Below are 16,078 nucleotides of genomic sequence, written 5' to 3'. Positions count from 1 at the left end.
CCTCCACTGACCAGACCACTGCTGCCCGTGTACCCCTGGAACCAATTTTAAAGTGCCTACAGCCAGCCCATTTTATTGTGTTAGGCCTTCGAAGCCTGTCTGCGGTCCATACTTCCACTAGTCCTCCACTGACCAGACCACTGCTGCCCGTGTACCCCTGGAACCAATTTTAAAGTGCCTACAGTCAGCCCATTTTATTGTGTTAGGCCTTCGAAGCCTGTCTGCGGTCCATACTTCCACTAGGCCTCCACTGACCAGACCACTGCTGCCCGTGTACCCCTGGAACCAATTTTAAAGTGCCTACAGCCAGCCCATTTTATTGTGTTAGGCCTTCGAAGCCTGTCTGCGGTCCCTCCTTCCACTAGGCCTCCACTGACCAGACCACTGCTGCCCGTGTACCCCTGGAACCAATTTTAAAGTGCCTACAGCCAGCCCATTTTATTGTGTTAGGCCTTCGAAGCCTGTCTGCGGTCCATACTTTAAATACTCCTCCACTCAGCACCAAGCTGCCTGCCCGTGTATCCATGTAACCGCTGTAAAACTGCCATGAGCCTATTGTTTGTTATTTTAGGCCTTTGATAGCCTGTCTGCGGTCCCTACTCCTCCACTGACCACCAAGCTGCCTGCCCGTGTATCCATGTAACCGCTGTAAAACTGCCATGAGCCTATTGTTTGTTATTTTAGGCCTTTGAAGCCTTTCTGCGCTCCCTCCTTCCACTAGTCCTCCACTGACCAGACCACTGCTGCCCGTGTACCCCTGGAACCAATTTTAAAGTGCCTACAGCCAGCCCATTTTATTGTGTTAGGCCTTCGAAGCCTGTCTGCGGTCCATACTTTAAATACTCCTCCACTCACCACCAAGCTGCCTGCCCGTGTATCCATGTAACCGCTGTAAAACTGCCATGAGCCTATTGTTTGTTATGTTAGGCCTTTGATAGCCTGTCTGCGGTCCTTACTTTAAATACTCCTCCACTCACCACCTAGCTGCCTGTGTATCCATGTAACCGATGTAAAACTGCCATGACTGCCTACTGTTTGTTATTTTAGGCCTTTGATAGCCTGTCTGCGGCCCCTACTTGCAATACTCCTCCACTGACCACAATGCTGCCTGGAGTGCCTGCCTGTGTATCCATGTAACCGATGTAAAACTGCCATGACTGCCTACTGTTTGTTATTTTAGGCCTTTGATAGCCTGTCTGCGGCCCCTACTTGCAATACTCCTCCACTGAGCACAATGCTGCCTGGAGTGCCTGCCTGTGTATCCATGTAACCGATGTAAAACTGCCATGACTGCCTACTGTTTGTTATTTTAGGCCTTTGATAGCCTGTCTGCAGCCCCTACTTGCAATACTCCTCCACTGACCACACCAATGCTGCCCGTGTACCCCTGGAACCTATTTAAAAGTTCATAGAGCCTAGTTATATATTTTATTTACTATTAATAAGGCCATGATGGACTACGCTGTACCACGCTACAAGCTAACCAGTCGACACTTCTTTTGCGAGAAAAGCCATCCCAACCCTCCACCAGCATGTAGAAGACCGCATTGTCCATGCACTCTGGCAATCTGTGAGTACAAAGGTGCACCTGACAACAGACGCATGGACCTGTAGGCATGGCCACGGAAGATTACGTGTCCATTACGGCGCAATGGGTTAATGTGGTGGATGCATGGTCCACAGGGGACAGCCTACTAAGTCTGTCTGCAGTCCCTAATTCAAATTGTCCTCCACTGTCTAAATCGGAACTTCCACCTTCTGGCTTTCGGCCTATAGTATCAGAAATTAAACTGCATTTGGCCTTCAACTTTGGTTAGGGCCTACTAACGGCTTCTGCCCCTCCCTGGTGTTGTCCTCAACTAAATAAAGCTGAGCTTCAACCTTCCGGCTCTCATTAAGTGGTTTTTAAAAAAAAATGGTGGTTAGGGCCTACTAACGGCTTCTGCCCCTCCCTGGTGTTGTCCTCAACTAAATAAAGCTGAGCTTCAACCTTCCGGCTCTCATTAAGTGGTTTTAAAAAAAAAAAAAATGGTGGTTAGGGCCTACTAACGGCTTCTGCCCCTCCCTGGTGTTGTCCTCAACTAAATAAAGCTGAGCTTCAACCTTCCGGCTCTCATTAAGTGGTTTTTAAAAAAAAATGGTGGTTAGGGCCTACTAACGGCTTCTGCCCCTCCCTGGTGTTGTCCTCAACTAAATAAAGCTGAGCTTCAACCTTCCGGCTCTCATTAAGTGGTTTTAAAAAAAAAAAAAATGGTGGTTAGGGCCTACTAACGGCTTCTGCCCCTCCCTGGTGTTGTCCTCAACTAAATAAAGCTGAGCTTCAACCTTCCGGCTCTCATTATGTGGTTTAAAAAAAAAAAATGGTGGTTAGGGCCTACTAACGGCTTCTGCCCCTCCCTGGTGTTGTCCTCAACTAAATAAAGCTGAGCTTCAACCTTCCGGCTCTCATTAAGTGGTTTTAAAAAAAAAATGGTGGTTAGGGCCTACTAACGGCTTCTGCCCCTCCCTGGTGTTGTCCTCAACTAAATAAAGCTGAGCTTCAACCTTCCGGCTCTCATTAAGTGGTTTTAAAAAAAAAAAAAATGGTGGTTAGGGCCTACTAACGGCTTCTGCCCCTCCCTGGTGTTGTCCTCAACTAAATAAAGCTGAGCTTCAACCTTCCGGCTCTCATTAAGTGGTTTTAAAAAAAAAAAAAATGGTGGTTAGGGCCTACTAACGGCTTCTGCCCCTCCCTGGTGTTGTCCTCAACTAAATAAAGCTGAGCTTCAACCTTCCGGCTCTCATTAAGTGGTTTTAAAAAAAAAAAAAATGGTGGTTAGGGCCTACTAACGGCTTCTGCCCCTCCCTGGTGTTGTCCTCAACTAAATAAAGCTGAGCTTCAACCTTCTGCTCCAAATTACCATTTTAAAAAATGCAATAGGCTTTTCCGGCCTACTAAAGGTGTCTGCCCCTCCCTGGTGTTGTCCTCAACTGAACAAAGCTGAGCTTCCACATTCTGGCTTTCGCCCTATACTATCAGATATTAAACTGCATTTGGCCTACTAGTGTGGTTAGGCCCTTGAAACAGTGTCTGCTGCTCTTGGGTTTGCTACTCCACTGAACAAAGCAATGCCGCCTGTTTAGTCCTGTTACCAATTTTGAACTGCATGTAGCCTACTTTATTCTTTGGCCCTATATCTGTTTCCTCCTCATCCTGCCCATTGCCCAGCCACTGCTAAATGAGTCTGCTGGTACATTGACCTAGACCACTACATTCCCCTTGTACTCTACACAGCCAGAATCTGTCCCTGCTGAAAGTAAGGTTCCCCTTCCCGCATGTTATACCACCTTACACAGGGACAAAGAGGAAGGTGCAGATGAAAGTGCAGGTTCCTTCATCAGGTGGGGGGGCATACTCGTTGGCGACGTCACTGGCACAGGGCCCCTCAGAGTACGCAAAAGTGTCGCTGCTGGTGGGAGGCGCCCCCGCCATGCAAACACACCGCCGTACTTTGAGGGGCCCTGTGCCAGTGGCAATGCGAACGAGTGGGCCCCCCCTGCTTGCTCAGGATCACAGCACTTGCAACTTTTAAATACTTACCTTTCCCTGCAACACCGCCGTGACGTAGTCCGCATTTCCTGGGCCCACGAAAAACTTGAGCCAGCCCTACTCCCCCCACAACTTTCCCCCAATTCCCTATGCCCAACTATTATTATACAGTTAATTAAGATTGGCAAGCTTCAGAAACAAGAATGGATGTTTTTGGCATTAAAATGGGCACTGTAGGTGTTTTCCTGGCCTCCACTCACTGCCGACTATGCTTCCCCATTGACTTGCATTGGGTTTCGTGTTTCGGTCGATCCCCGACTTTTAGCGATAATCGGCCGACTGCACTCGACTCGACTCTGGACAAAATCGGGTTTCCCAAAACCCTACTCGATCTTAAAAAAATGAAAGTCGCTCAACCCTAGTCTCGACCAATCACAAGACAGTGACGTCATCGCAGGTCCTTCACCGCACACCAGCTATAGAAACCGAAGCGGCAGCATGCAGCGGAGAGGCGGGAAGACATCGAAGGTGAGTATAGGACTATTTTTTATTTTAATTCTTTTTTTTTACCAATTATATGGTGCCCAGTCCGTGGAGGAGAGTCTCCTCTCCTCCACCCTGGGTACCAACCGCACACAATCTGCTTACTTCCCGCATGGTGTGCACAGCCCCGTGCGGGAAGTAAGCAGATCAATGGACTCCCAGGTGTGCGGAATCCCCTGCAATTCCGCATTTTAATGAACATGTTGCTTTTTTTTCCGCGATGCGTTTTTTTCGCGCAAAAAAAAGGCTACATTTGCACAAAAAATGCGGAATACACTGAAAATAATGGGAGGCATATGTTAGCGGGTTTTTTTTGCGTTTTTATCACGTTTTTATAGCGAAAAAACGCGGAAAAAACGCGAAAAATACTGAACGTGTGCACATGGCCTAAAAGTGTCTGCTAATTAGATTTTAGTGCACAGAAACCGGACTGTGCACTGTGTCTTCCTCTAACATTTCAATAAAAAGCTCACCGTTTCAGTGACCTACTTCCTCTGTTTGAACTCTCATGACAGCACCATCTTAGCCAAGAGTGGTGTCATTTCATTAAAAACCAGCTAGTCCACTTTGGAAAAAGCCAAGACTGGCGTCAAAACATCAAGTTACAACATTTTTTTGCTCAACTTCGCATTATGCAAAAATGCTGCAACTTTTCAGTGTTTCCTGATGTAAACAGTCTGATGACTTGCCCCATAGTCTTACACAGGAATATATAATCTCCACTGGCTGAGGGGTCACAGACTGCTCCTACCAGCGATTACAATGCTTCCATGTCGACAGAGTCTTTTCCATCACTCTGCTCTGTGGACGGGGCGTCTCTGCTGATATTATGCTGATTGACATCCGGCTCCCTGCTGCCTAACTGTGGGGAGCCGGCTGTCAATCAATACGATGCCTAAGGTGACACCATGTCAGAGAACAGAAAGGACTGCTTTGTTGACGAGGTGTCAACAGCAGTACTTGATAACCACCAGGGATGAGCGAATAGCGTCAGATAACTCCTCTCAAAGCCGCGACGCCGGACAGCTGATTATCGGGAGCGCTCCAGGTATCCAAGGTACCGATTGCAGCTATTCGGTGAGCGCTATAGCTATTCGGATAAGGAGTTATCCAAAGCTATTCGCTCGTCCCTAATAACCATCTTAAAAGGGAACACGACAGGTCCTCCATGCCCTCCAGCATTTGGGTATTTGTTGCTGAATACCCTCCCTAACCAGCCCTATATAGTGATGAGCACATGTATACATCTTTAAAAAAGTTTTTAGAAAGCTTGCTTTTCCTATGATAATTAGGACTTTAAAGGGAACTTGTCACCCCCAAAATCCAAGATGAGCTAAGCCCACCGGCATCAGGCGCTTATCTAAAGCGTTCTGTAATGCTGTAGATAAGCCCCCGATGTAACCTGAAAGATGAGAAAGAGGTTATAATATACTCACCTGGGGGCGGTCCGATCGGGCGCCTATCTTCATCAGATGACGCCTCTTCTGGTCTTCACGCCGCTGCTCCGGCGCAGGCGTATTTTGTCTGCCCTGTTGATGTCAGAGCAAAAGTACTGCAGTGAGCAGGCGCTGGGCCTCTCTGACCTTTCCCGGCACCTGCGCACTGCAGTACTTTACTCTGCCCTCAACAGGGCAGACAAAATACGCCTGCGCCGGAGCCGCAGCGTGAAGACCAGAAGAGGACGTCATCTGATGAAGATGGGAGGTCCCGGACCACGACGCCCATCGGATCGGATCGCAGTGGGACCGCCCCTGGGTGAATATAATCTAACCTGTTTTTCTCATTTTTTAGGCTAAGTGCACACGTTGCAGAATTGCCGCGGAAATTTCGGTATATCGCATGCGGAATTGGCATGCATATTCCCGCAGAAAACTAGCGTTTTGCAAGCATAATTAGCTTGCAGAATGCTAGCGTTTTCCAAGCGATCTGTAGCATCGCTTGGAAAACTGATTGACAGGTTGGTCACACTTGCAAACATAGTGTTTGACAAGTATGACCAACTTTTTACTATTGATGCAGCCTATACCGCATCAATAGTAAAAGATAGAATGCTAAAAATAATTTAAAAAATGGTTATACTCACCTTCGGCAAACAGCCGATCTCCTCAGCGGCTTCCGTTCCTATAGATGGTGTGTGCAGGACCTTCGATGACGTCGCGATCACGTGACGTCATCGAAGGTCATGTGACCACGACGTCATCGCAGGTCCTTCACACACACCATCTATAGGAACGGAAGCGGCCACGTTCACCGCTGAGAGGCGGGAAGACTCCAGGGGCCATCGAAGGCAAGTATATCATGATTTTTTATTTTAATTATTTTTTTTTTTTCAACAATTATATGGTGCCCAGTCCGTGGAGGAGAGTCTCCTCTTCTCCACCATGGGTAACAACCGCACATGATCTGCTTACTTCCCGCATGGTGGGTATAGCCCCCTGCGGGAAGTAAGCAGATCAATGCATTCCTAGGTGTGCGGAATCCCCACGATCCCGCAAATTTAATGAACATGCTGCATTTTTTTCCGGAATGCGATTCCGCTCAGGAAAAAAATGCAGCATGTGCACAAAAAAATGCAGAATGCATTCTATTAAATAGGATGCTTAATGTGAGCGGTTTTTTCGCGGTTTTATAGCGTTTTTATAGCGAAAAAACGTGAAAAATCTGCTACGTGTGCACACAGCCTTAGGATACATCGGGGGCTTATCTACAGCATTACAGAATGCTGTAGATAAGCCCCTGATGCCGGTGGGCTTAGCTCACCTTCGATTTTGGGGGTGACAGATTCCCTTTAACTAGTCGATGGGGCGTTGTATTCTCCAGACTTGTCAGCCATCATACCCCTGTGGTACGATAACATGACTTGCAAGTGATGGTGTCATCCCCAGCTCTGTAAAAGTCTTGTGCATGCACATGGCTTGATAAACAGTATAAATCGCTGGTTAGGAAGGGTACTTAACCAAAATACAGAAATGATGGTGGGTTGGAGGGCAGGGGGGACCGGTCAGCAGGGCTGTGGAGTCGGAGCCGGAGGTTTGGCTTACTGACTCCACAGCCCTGCGGGTCAGTTTACATTTAAACAGGTAACTAAACTTTTAAACAAATTTTTCTGTTCCAGACAATGTTCAATGATGTTGGTGCGGGTCCATGTTGGGAGACCCCCATTCATATCACAAGACAATCCTCAAGCATGATCAAAGTGGTAAAAGGAGCTCAACAAAGTCTGGAACTCTGCTTGTATTGGATGCCTGCGCAGTAACCATCATCCTTACCTGGGGAGGACAAGATATGGAGTCGTCCACTAATAAAAAGCGTTCTGATAGATTGGTTCTGATGTCATCTACCGTTTGTGGTTCGTCTCTTTCTGGATAGGTTATGTTCTCTCCAAGATAGGAGGGTCTAGGAGGAGGGTGACTGTCTTCAGATGGTTTCATTTTTACTGAAAAGACTATAGGGAAAAAAAAGGTTGATAAATATCGCAAAAAGTCACCGTTTCAACCCATTTCCAGAATGGTAAGACAGGACCAGGACAAACAAGGAGGGATTGAGTGAGCACTGGTGATGAGCCAACGTGCATGGATAAAGTGTTATCTGAGCATGCTCGGGTGCTAACAAAGTGTCATCAGCGTGCTCGTATAATATGTTCCAAGTCCCGGACTTGCAAGTCTCACAACTGTTTGACAGCCGCAACACATACAGGGGATTGTCTAACAAACAGTTGTCGAGCAGTCGTGAGACGTGCAGGGACTCAAACATATTATTTGATAAAGTGACATAAAGGGGATGGAGTATCATTTCTTTGAATATTTTGAACCAATCAGCCCTTAAAAGGATACTCCCATCAGCACGTTACTATCCAATATATATATAGGTGTAAAACATACATAAAAAATAATAGCAAAAACCTCCAATTAGAAATGTAGTATAGTTCTTCTGATTCGCTATGTCGCTTATCTCATGTGCAGGGCAATGCAGTAGCTTAGGTATCCACAGCTACAACCACTCATAGCGACAGTTATTGTTAGTGGTCATAATGACGGACACCTAAGCTACCGCAATGCCATGAACATTGGATAAGCGACATAGCTAATCAGAAGAACTATACTACATTTTTCAATGGAGGCATTTGCCAATATTATTATACCTACTACCTATCCAGCTCTATTCCTCTCTCAATGCCTCTACCTACACGACTGACAGCTCTGTTGCACGATGTCACACAGCACAAAGGTTGTTACTCAAGCAGGAGGCAGTGTTGGAGGAGGAATAGAGCTGGAGTGACATAGGCCTCAGATCCACCATAGCTCTTCAGCCTCATTTGCATACTTATTCAAATGAAGATCTCTCAGTAAAGGAGGAACAGACTGGACAAATAGAGATATTGCTGGAAACTTAATCTCAAGTCCCAGAGATTAACCTGTGGACGTTGGATGGAAACCCTAAAAACCGCCATCTACCTCCTGAAATCCGTACCTGTTTTGATTAGTCAGACGGACATGATGCCACATGTGCCTCAGGCTGCAATGATATGGGATGTCGGCAGGTAAGAGATGGGTCACAGGGCTCCCAGCCAAAGGCCACAGACCTGGCAGCTGGACCGGCCCTGCAAGTCACTGCCACATCGACCTCTAACGATAGTGTTCTTTTGTTTGGAGGGAGAGACGTCTGGGACCGGCCTTGGTTTTAGTCATCCAAGTCCACAGCCCCAGGCGGCTTCTCAAAGTCTCGGAAATGCAGCAGCGTTCCATAGTACCACACAGTCCTGTCAGGTCCTCTATACAGGGGTCATCCAGCGGTTTAGAATTAATGGTGTACCCCTGGTATATAAGCTTTGATTAGACAAGCAGGGGTCCGACTATCGGCACCGGATCAGCTGTTTGAGGGTTGGCTCGTGGTCCACTTCCCTGGGCCGTACTTGTTTAGTAGCCGTATAAACCACAGCACTGACCCATCCGCTGCCTCTAACAGCGGGCAGGAGGGGGAGGCGGTCATAGTCGGACCCCCACTGATAAGTCAGCAATTCTACAAGGCCGAGGACCCCTTTATACTTATAAAATCTACAAGATTTTATTTCCCCGTTTTATTAATTTGTAATTAAATCCACTAATCATCTTATTATACAGGAAAAGACACTGGTGACCAACACTGGAGACCCCCAGATATGAATTACGCAGGGGCGGAAGTACGGATGGTGGCACCTGGGCAGCTGAACAGAGGTCAGGGGGCCACTGCTATGAACTATAGGGCTGCAGAGCCCATAGATTGGTTGGGTACAGGAGCCTTCTGAGACATTACCGCCCGCACCTTGTGCCAAGGCGATACCTGCAGGACAGGAGCACCCAGCCCGCCCGCACCCTGGGCCACGGCGATACCTGCAGATAGGAGCACCCAGCCCGCCCGCAGCCCTGGGCCACGGCCATACCTGCAGGACAGGAGCACCCAGCCCGCCCACACCCTGGGCCACGGCCATACCTGCAGATAGGAGCACCAAGCCCGCCCGCAGCCCTGTGCCACGGCCATACCTGCAGGACAGGAGCACCCAGCCCGCCCGCACCCTGGGCCACGGCGATACCTGCAGGACAGGAGCACCCAGCCCGCCCGCAGCCCTGTGCCACGGCGATACCTGCAGGACAGGAGCACCCAGCCAGCCCGCACCCTGTGCCACGGCGATACCTGCAGATAGGAGCACCAAGCCCGCCCGCAGCCCTGTGCCACGGCCATACCTGCAGGACAGGAGCACCCAGCCCGCCTGCACCCTGGGCCACGGCGATACCTGCAGATAGGAGCACCAAGCCCGCCCGCAGCCCTGTGCCACGGCCATACCTGCAGGACAGGAGCACCCAGCCCGCCCGCACCCTGGGCCACGGCCATACCTGCAGATAGGAGCACCAAGCCCGCCCGCAGCCCTGTGCCACGGCCATACCTGCAGGACAGGAGCACCCAGCCCGCCCACACCCTGGGCCACGGCGATACCTGCAGGACAGGAGCACCCAGGCCGCCCACAGCCCTGTGCCACGGAGATACCTGCAAGACAGGAGCACCCAGCCTGCCCATAGCCCTGTGCCACGGCGATACCTGCAGGTAGGAGCACCCATACCGCCCGGAACCTTGTGACATGACGCCCCGTACCCTGTGCCACGGCGATACCTGCAGGACAGGAGCACCCAGCCCGCCCATAGCCCTGTGCCACGGCCATACCTACAGGACAGGAGCACCCAGCCCGCCCATAGCCCTGTGCCACGGCGATACCTGCAGGACAGGAGCACCCAGCCCGCCCATAGCCCTGTGCCACGGCCATACCTACAGGACAGGAGCACCCAGCCCGCCCATAGCCCTGTGCCACGGCCATACCTGCAGGACAGGAGAACCCAGCCCCCCCGCAGCCCTGTGCCACGGCCATACCTACAGGACAGGAGCACCCAGCCCGCCCATAGCCCTGTGCCACGGCCATACCTGCAGGACAGGAGCACCCAGCCCGCCCACACCCTGGGCCATGGCGATACCTGCAGATAGGAGCACCCAGCCCGCCCACAGCCCTGTGCCACGGCGATACCTGCAGGACAGGAGCACCCAGCCCACCCACAGCCCTGTGCCACGGCCATACCTGCTGCAGGTAGGAGCACCCAGTCCGCCCGCAGCCCTGTGCCACGGCCATACCTGCAGGACAGGAGCACCCAGCCCGCCTGCACCCTGGGCCACGGCGATACCTGCAGATAGGAGCACCAAGCCCGCCCGCAGCCCTGTGCCACGGCCATACCTGCAGGACAGGAGCACCCAGCCCGCCCACAGCCCTGTGCCACGGCCATACCTGCTGCAGGTAGGAGCACCCAGCCCGCCCACAGGCCCGTGCCACGGCCATACCTGCAGGACAGGAGCACCCAGCCCGCCTGCAGCCCTGTGCCACGGCGATACCTGCAGGTAGGAGCACCCAGCCCCCACGCAGCCCTGTGCTACGGCCATACCTACAGGACAGGAGCACCCAGCCCGCCCATAGCCCTGTGCCACGGCCATACCTGCAGGACAGGAGCACCCAGCCCGCCCACAGCCCTGTGCCACGGCCATACCTGCAGGACAGGAGCACCCAGCCCGCCCGCAGCCCTGTGCCACGGCGATACCTGCAGGACAGGAGCACCCAGCCAGCCCGCAGCCCCGTGCCACGGCGATACCTGCAGGTAGGAGCACCCATACCGCCCGGAACCTTGTGACATGACGCCCCGTACCCTGTGCCACGGCGATACCTGCAGGACAGGAGCACCCAGCCCGCCCATAGCCCTGTGCCACGGCCATACCTACAGGACAGGAGCACCCAGCCCGCCCATAGCCCTGTGCCACGGCGATACCTGCAGGACAGGAGCACCCAGCCCGCCCATAGCCCTGTGCCACGGCCATACCTACAGGACAGGAGCACCCAGCCCGCCCATAGCCCTGTGCCACGGCCATACCTGCAGGACAGGAGAACCCAGCCCCCCCGCAGCCCTGTGCCACGGCCATACCTACAGGACAGGAGCACCCAGCCCGCCCATAGCCCTGTGCCACGGCCATACCTGCAGGACAGGAGCACCCAGCCCGCCCACACCCTGGGCCATGGCGATACCTGCAGATAGGAGCACCCAGCCCGCCCACAGCCCTGTGCCACGGCGATACCTGCAGGACAGGAGCACCCAGCCCACCCACAGCCCTGTGCCACGGCCATACCTGCTGCAGGTAGGAGCACCCAGTCCGCCCGCAGCCCTGTGCCACGGCCATACCTGCAGGACAGGAGCACCCAGCCCGCCTGCACCCTGGGCCACGGCGATACCTGCAGATAGGAGCACCAAGCCCGCCCGCAGCCCTGTGCCACGGCCATACCTGCAGGACAGGAGCACCCAGCCCGCCCACAGCCCTGTGCCACGGCCATACCTGCAGGACAGGAGCACCCAGCCCGCCCACAGCCCTGTGCCACGGCCATACCTGCTGCAGGTAGGAGCACCCAGCCCGCCCACAGGCCCGTGCCACGGCCATACCTGCAGGACAGGAGCACCCAGCCCGCCTGCAGCCCTGTGCTATGGCCTTACCTGCAGGACAGGAGCACCCAGCCCTCCCACAGCCCTGTGCCACGGCGATACCTGCAGGTAGGAGCACCCAGCCCCCACGCAGCCCTGTGCTACGGCCATACCTACAGGACAGGAGCACCCAGCCCGCCCATAGCCCTGTGCCACGGCCATACCTGCAGGACAGGAGCACCCAGCCCGCCCGCAGCCCTGTGCCACGGCGATACCTGCAGGACAGGAGCACCCAGCCAGCCCGCAGCCCCGTGCCACGGCCATACCTGCAGGTAGGAGCACCCAGCCCGCCCGCAGCCCTGTGACATGACGCCCCGTACCCTGTGCCACGGCGATACCTGCAGACAGGAGCTCCCAGCCCGCCCGCCTACCGTAAGTCCGCACTGACAAGGAGCGGCAGAACGACACTCACATTACGGAGGAGGAGACGCAGATTTCGGGCTCACCGCGCACTACACATCCCCGGAGCACCGGCCGCACTCACAAGTACCAAGTCGGGAGCCGCCGTCTTGTTTTAAATTCCTCCAATCCGCAACGGCTGACTGAACTGTATGATGGGAGTAGGCGTGGCCAGGCTGTCGTCATGACGGAACCTGAGGACTGGTCATCCACTAGAGCGAGTCTGTACTAGAGACTTATGTCTTTGAGCAGGCGCCATTTTGTTGAGGACTGTTGTATTTTTTTAATTATTTTCTTCATTTCTTTAGGACAATTATTGATGAACTGAGGCATTATTACCCAGTATGGCTGCAATCACTGCAGCAAAGTTCTTGTGCAAAAGATGCAATAAGGACCATATGAAATAGCAGATCCCTCCTGGTTTAAGCTAAAGCATTGTTCACACTATCCAGTAGTTTCCAGTTTGGTTGTTTTGTTTCTCCATAATATCAATAAAATACAATTAAAGGGAACCTGTCATCCCCCCAGGTGTGTGTAACTAAAAGAGCCACCTTGTGCAGCACTAATGCTGCATTCTGACAAGGTGGCTCTTTTAGTTCTTCTTCCTGGCACTGCTGAAAGAATCGTTTATCAAATTTGTCCCTCATGCCTTGAGTTCGTCTGGGGAGGGGCAGGTCTTTCCCCCCTAACACAGAGGCACCACAGCCGTCAGTTACTTCCTCATGTTTACAGGGCGCCGCCTCCTCAGCGTTATTGAATTTTCCCAGCGCCTGCGCTGTGATCTTAGGCCTTGGGCATGCGCAGTTAGCGCTGCCCGTCCACTGACATCACTTGATGTCTTTCTTATTGCACCTGCGTGGACGCACGGCCCGAGATCCCGCCCCACAGTGTGAATAAATCAGAAGAGACTGCGGAGCGGGATCAAATTTAATAAACGATTCTTTCAGCAGTGCCAGGAACAAGAACTAAAAGAGCCACCTTGTCAGAATACAGCATTAGTGCTGCACAAGTGGCTCTTTTAGTTACAAACGCCTGGGGGTGGTGACAGGTTCCCTTTAAAGGGATATTGCCAAGTTTGAAAGTTATCTGCTGTCCATGGAATAGGTGATAACGTCCCTATCGCCGGGGGTCTGACCTCTGGGATCCCACTAATCCAGAGAATCGGGGGCTGTGGGAACAGAGTGGTGGTCGATCCCGTGCACCTCTGCTCTCTTCATCCTTGTGGGAATGCCGATAATCAGCCGATCGCAGCTCTATCCCATAAGAATGAAGGGAGGAGTAGTGCACATTATCAGAGCCCCGATTTTCAGCATCATTGGGGTCCCAGCTGTCAGACCCCCAGAGACCAGGTAAAGGTTAACTTCTAACCTTGACAATACCAAATTTAAAGGGTTAATCCTATGGGAGACATTTATGGCACATCCTCCATCTTAGCCTTTTGATGGCTGAGACAGGAATCACTGTCCAGGCTCCAACTTCTACAGATGGAGCGAAGGAAACAGCAGTATAAGGCCAGGATCACACATGTGAGAAATACGAGTCTCGCATGTTAATACCCGGCACTCAGGAGCGGAGCATGCGGCCGCATAGCAATACATGGAGTGGGTGATAAATACAGAAGTGGTGACGTGTTTCTAGTATACTTTCCCCCTGATTGTCCCACTGCTGGTCTTGGCTTACAAATACTGAGGTAAAATACTGACCGTGTGAACATGGCCTTAAGCGTTTTTGCCACCTTTTGACTGGACAATGAATAGTCCTAGTTTGAAGCGTTTTTTTTTATCAGTAGCCGCTTCATAGTAGTGACGCGCACTTTTCTTTTGTGCCAAACAAACGTTTTTCAGAACCTAAAGCATAGCATAGAAAGGAATAGGAAGTGTCTTTCAAACATTTTTTTGAGCAATTTTTGAGCCATTTTTGGTTCAGGAGCGCCAAAACACTCCTCAAAAACCTATGGCTCCCATTCAACAAAGTTTTTACGCCAGAATACAGATTTTTGCCATTTTGTCGCTATTTTATTCCAGCTCTAACAAAAGTGACAAAGCTAGACAGGGGCATGGTTGCCCTCGCTCATCAAACTCATGACAGGCAGTGACATTCCTCACGTCAGAAATCTTACTCCGGTCTTTGGAATAAGATTACTGGTAAGGAGCCCGAAAGCACATACCATTTTGCACCTTACCTTATTCATTAAGAGGCGCGCACATCTTAATGCCTCTAACTCCAGCACACCCAGTCATAGAGACCTTGCATTAAAAGTCTTGAAGAATAGGTAACTCTGTGAGCATATACACTCACTGGCCACTTTATTAGGTACACCTGTCCAACTTCTTGTTAACACTTAATTTCTAATCAGCCAATCACATGGCGGCAACTCAGTGCATTTAGGCATGTAGACATGGTCAAGACAATCTCCTGCAGTTCAAACCGAGCATCAGTATGGGGAAGAAAGGTGATTTGAGTGCCTTTGAACGTGGCATGGTTGTTGGTGCCAGAAGGGCTGGTCTGAGTATTTCAGAAACTGCTGATCTACTGGGATTTTCACGCACAACCATCTCTAGGGTTTACAGAGAATGGTCCGAAAAAGAAAAAAAATCCAGTGAGCGGCAGTTCTGTGGGCGGAAATGCCTTGTTGATGCCAGAGGTCAGAGGAGAATGGGCAGACTGGTTCGAGCTGATAGAAAGGCAACAGTGACTCAAATCGCCACCCGTTACAACCAAGGTAGGCCTAAGAGCATCTCTGAACGCACAGTGCGTCGAACTTTGAGGCAAATGGGCTACAGCAGCAGAAGACCACACCGGGTACCACTCCTTTCAGCTAAGAACAGGAAACTGAGGCTACAATTTGTACAAGCTCATCGAAATTGGACAGTAGAAGATTGGAAAAACGTTGCTTGGTCTGATGAGTCTCGATTTCTGCTGCGACATTCGGATGGTAGGGTCAGAATTTGGCGTAAACAACATGAAAGCATGGATCCATCCTGCCTTGTATGGAGCATCTTTGGGATGTGCAGCCGACAAATCTGCGGCAACTGTGTGATGCCATCATGTCAATATGGACCAAAATCTCTGAGGAATGCTTCCAGCACCTTGTTGAATCTATGCCACGAAGAATTGAGGCAGTTCTGAAGGCAAAAGGGGGTCCAACCCGTTACTAGCATGGTGTACCTAATAAAGTGGCCGGTGAGTGTACTCTTATTGCTCTGTATAAATTGTGTGACATGTGCATGATTCCTATGACTGATTGGAAAAAAGTACTGCAATACAGTAGTATTGAAATAAAAAATAAACCCCTTTTTGTCATAAAGGTTCTTTTTTTGTGCAAAAGTAGTACAAATATAAAAAGTCTCTACGTTTTTGAGCAGGGATTCGCATATCGAGTGCCTTCCACTAGGTGGTGCTGTGGTTCAGGTTATGGTTTGGAACGTTTCATAAACAGCAGGGGCCTTCTAGAGAGATCATTCCGTCTGATAGACACCTCTCCATTACTAACACCAGGGCTTGTTGCCAGTTGTGTTTTTGGACAATTCACAATTGGCATCAACCCCAAGCACCATTACCATGATTT

At 51.3% G+C, this 16,078-nt stretch overlaps 1 protein-coding gene across 3 annotated transcripts in view; it reads right to left on the bottom strand.

Moving 5' to 3' along the window:
* Positions 1–16,078, bottom strand: part of KIF20B (kinesin family member 20B) — a 190,227-nt gene that overhangs the window by 160,086 nt on the left and 14,063 nt on the right. The window contains exons 1-2 of one of the 3 annotated variants that reach the window (XM_077258940.1): positions 12,524–12,679; positions 7,342–7,517 (exon numbers count right to left, since the gene is read on the bottom strand). In XM_077258940.1, coding sequence (XP_077115055.1) covers positions 7,342–7,503 — 162 coding nt within the window. In that variant the 5' untranslated portion in view covers positions 7,504–7,517; positions 12,524–12,679. Of the gene's footprint in view, positions 1–7,341; positions 7,518–12,482; positions 12,680–16,078 lie in introns of those variants that run through there. The other 2 variants (XM_077258941.1, XM_077258943.1) reach the window with 2 other exon arrangements.

This window comes from Ranitomeya variabilis, chromosome 4 (genome assembly GCF_051348905.1).
Source record: "Ranitomeya variabilis isolate aRanVar5 chromosome 4, aRanVar5.hap1, whole genome shotgun sequence".
In the NCBI taxonomy this organism is placed as follows: Eukaryota; Metazoa; Chordata; class Amphibia; order Anura; family Dendrobatidae; genus Ranitomeya; species Ranitomeya variabilis.
This window is presented reverse-complemented; position numbering and strand designations above follow the sequence as displayed.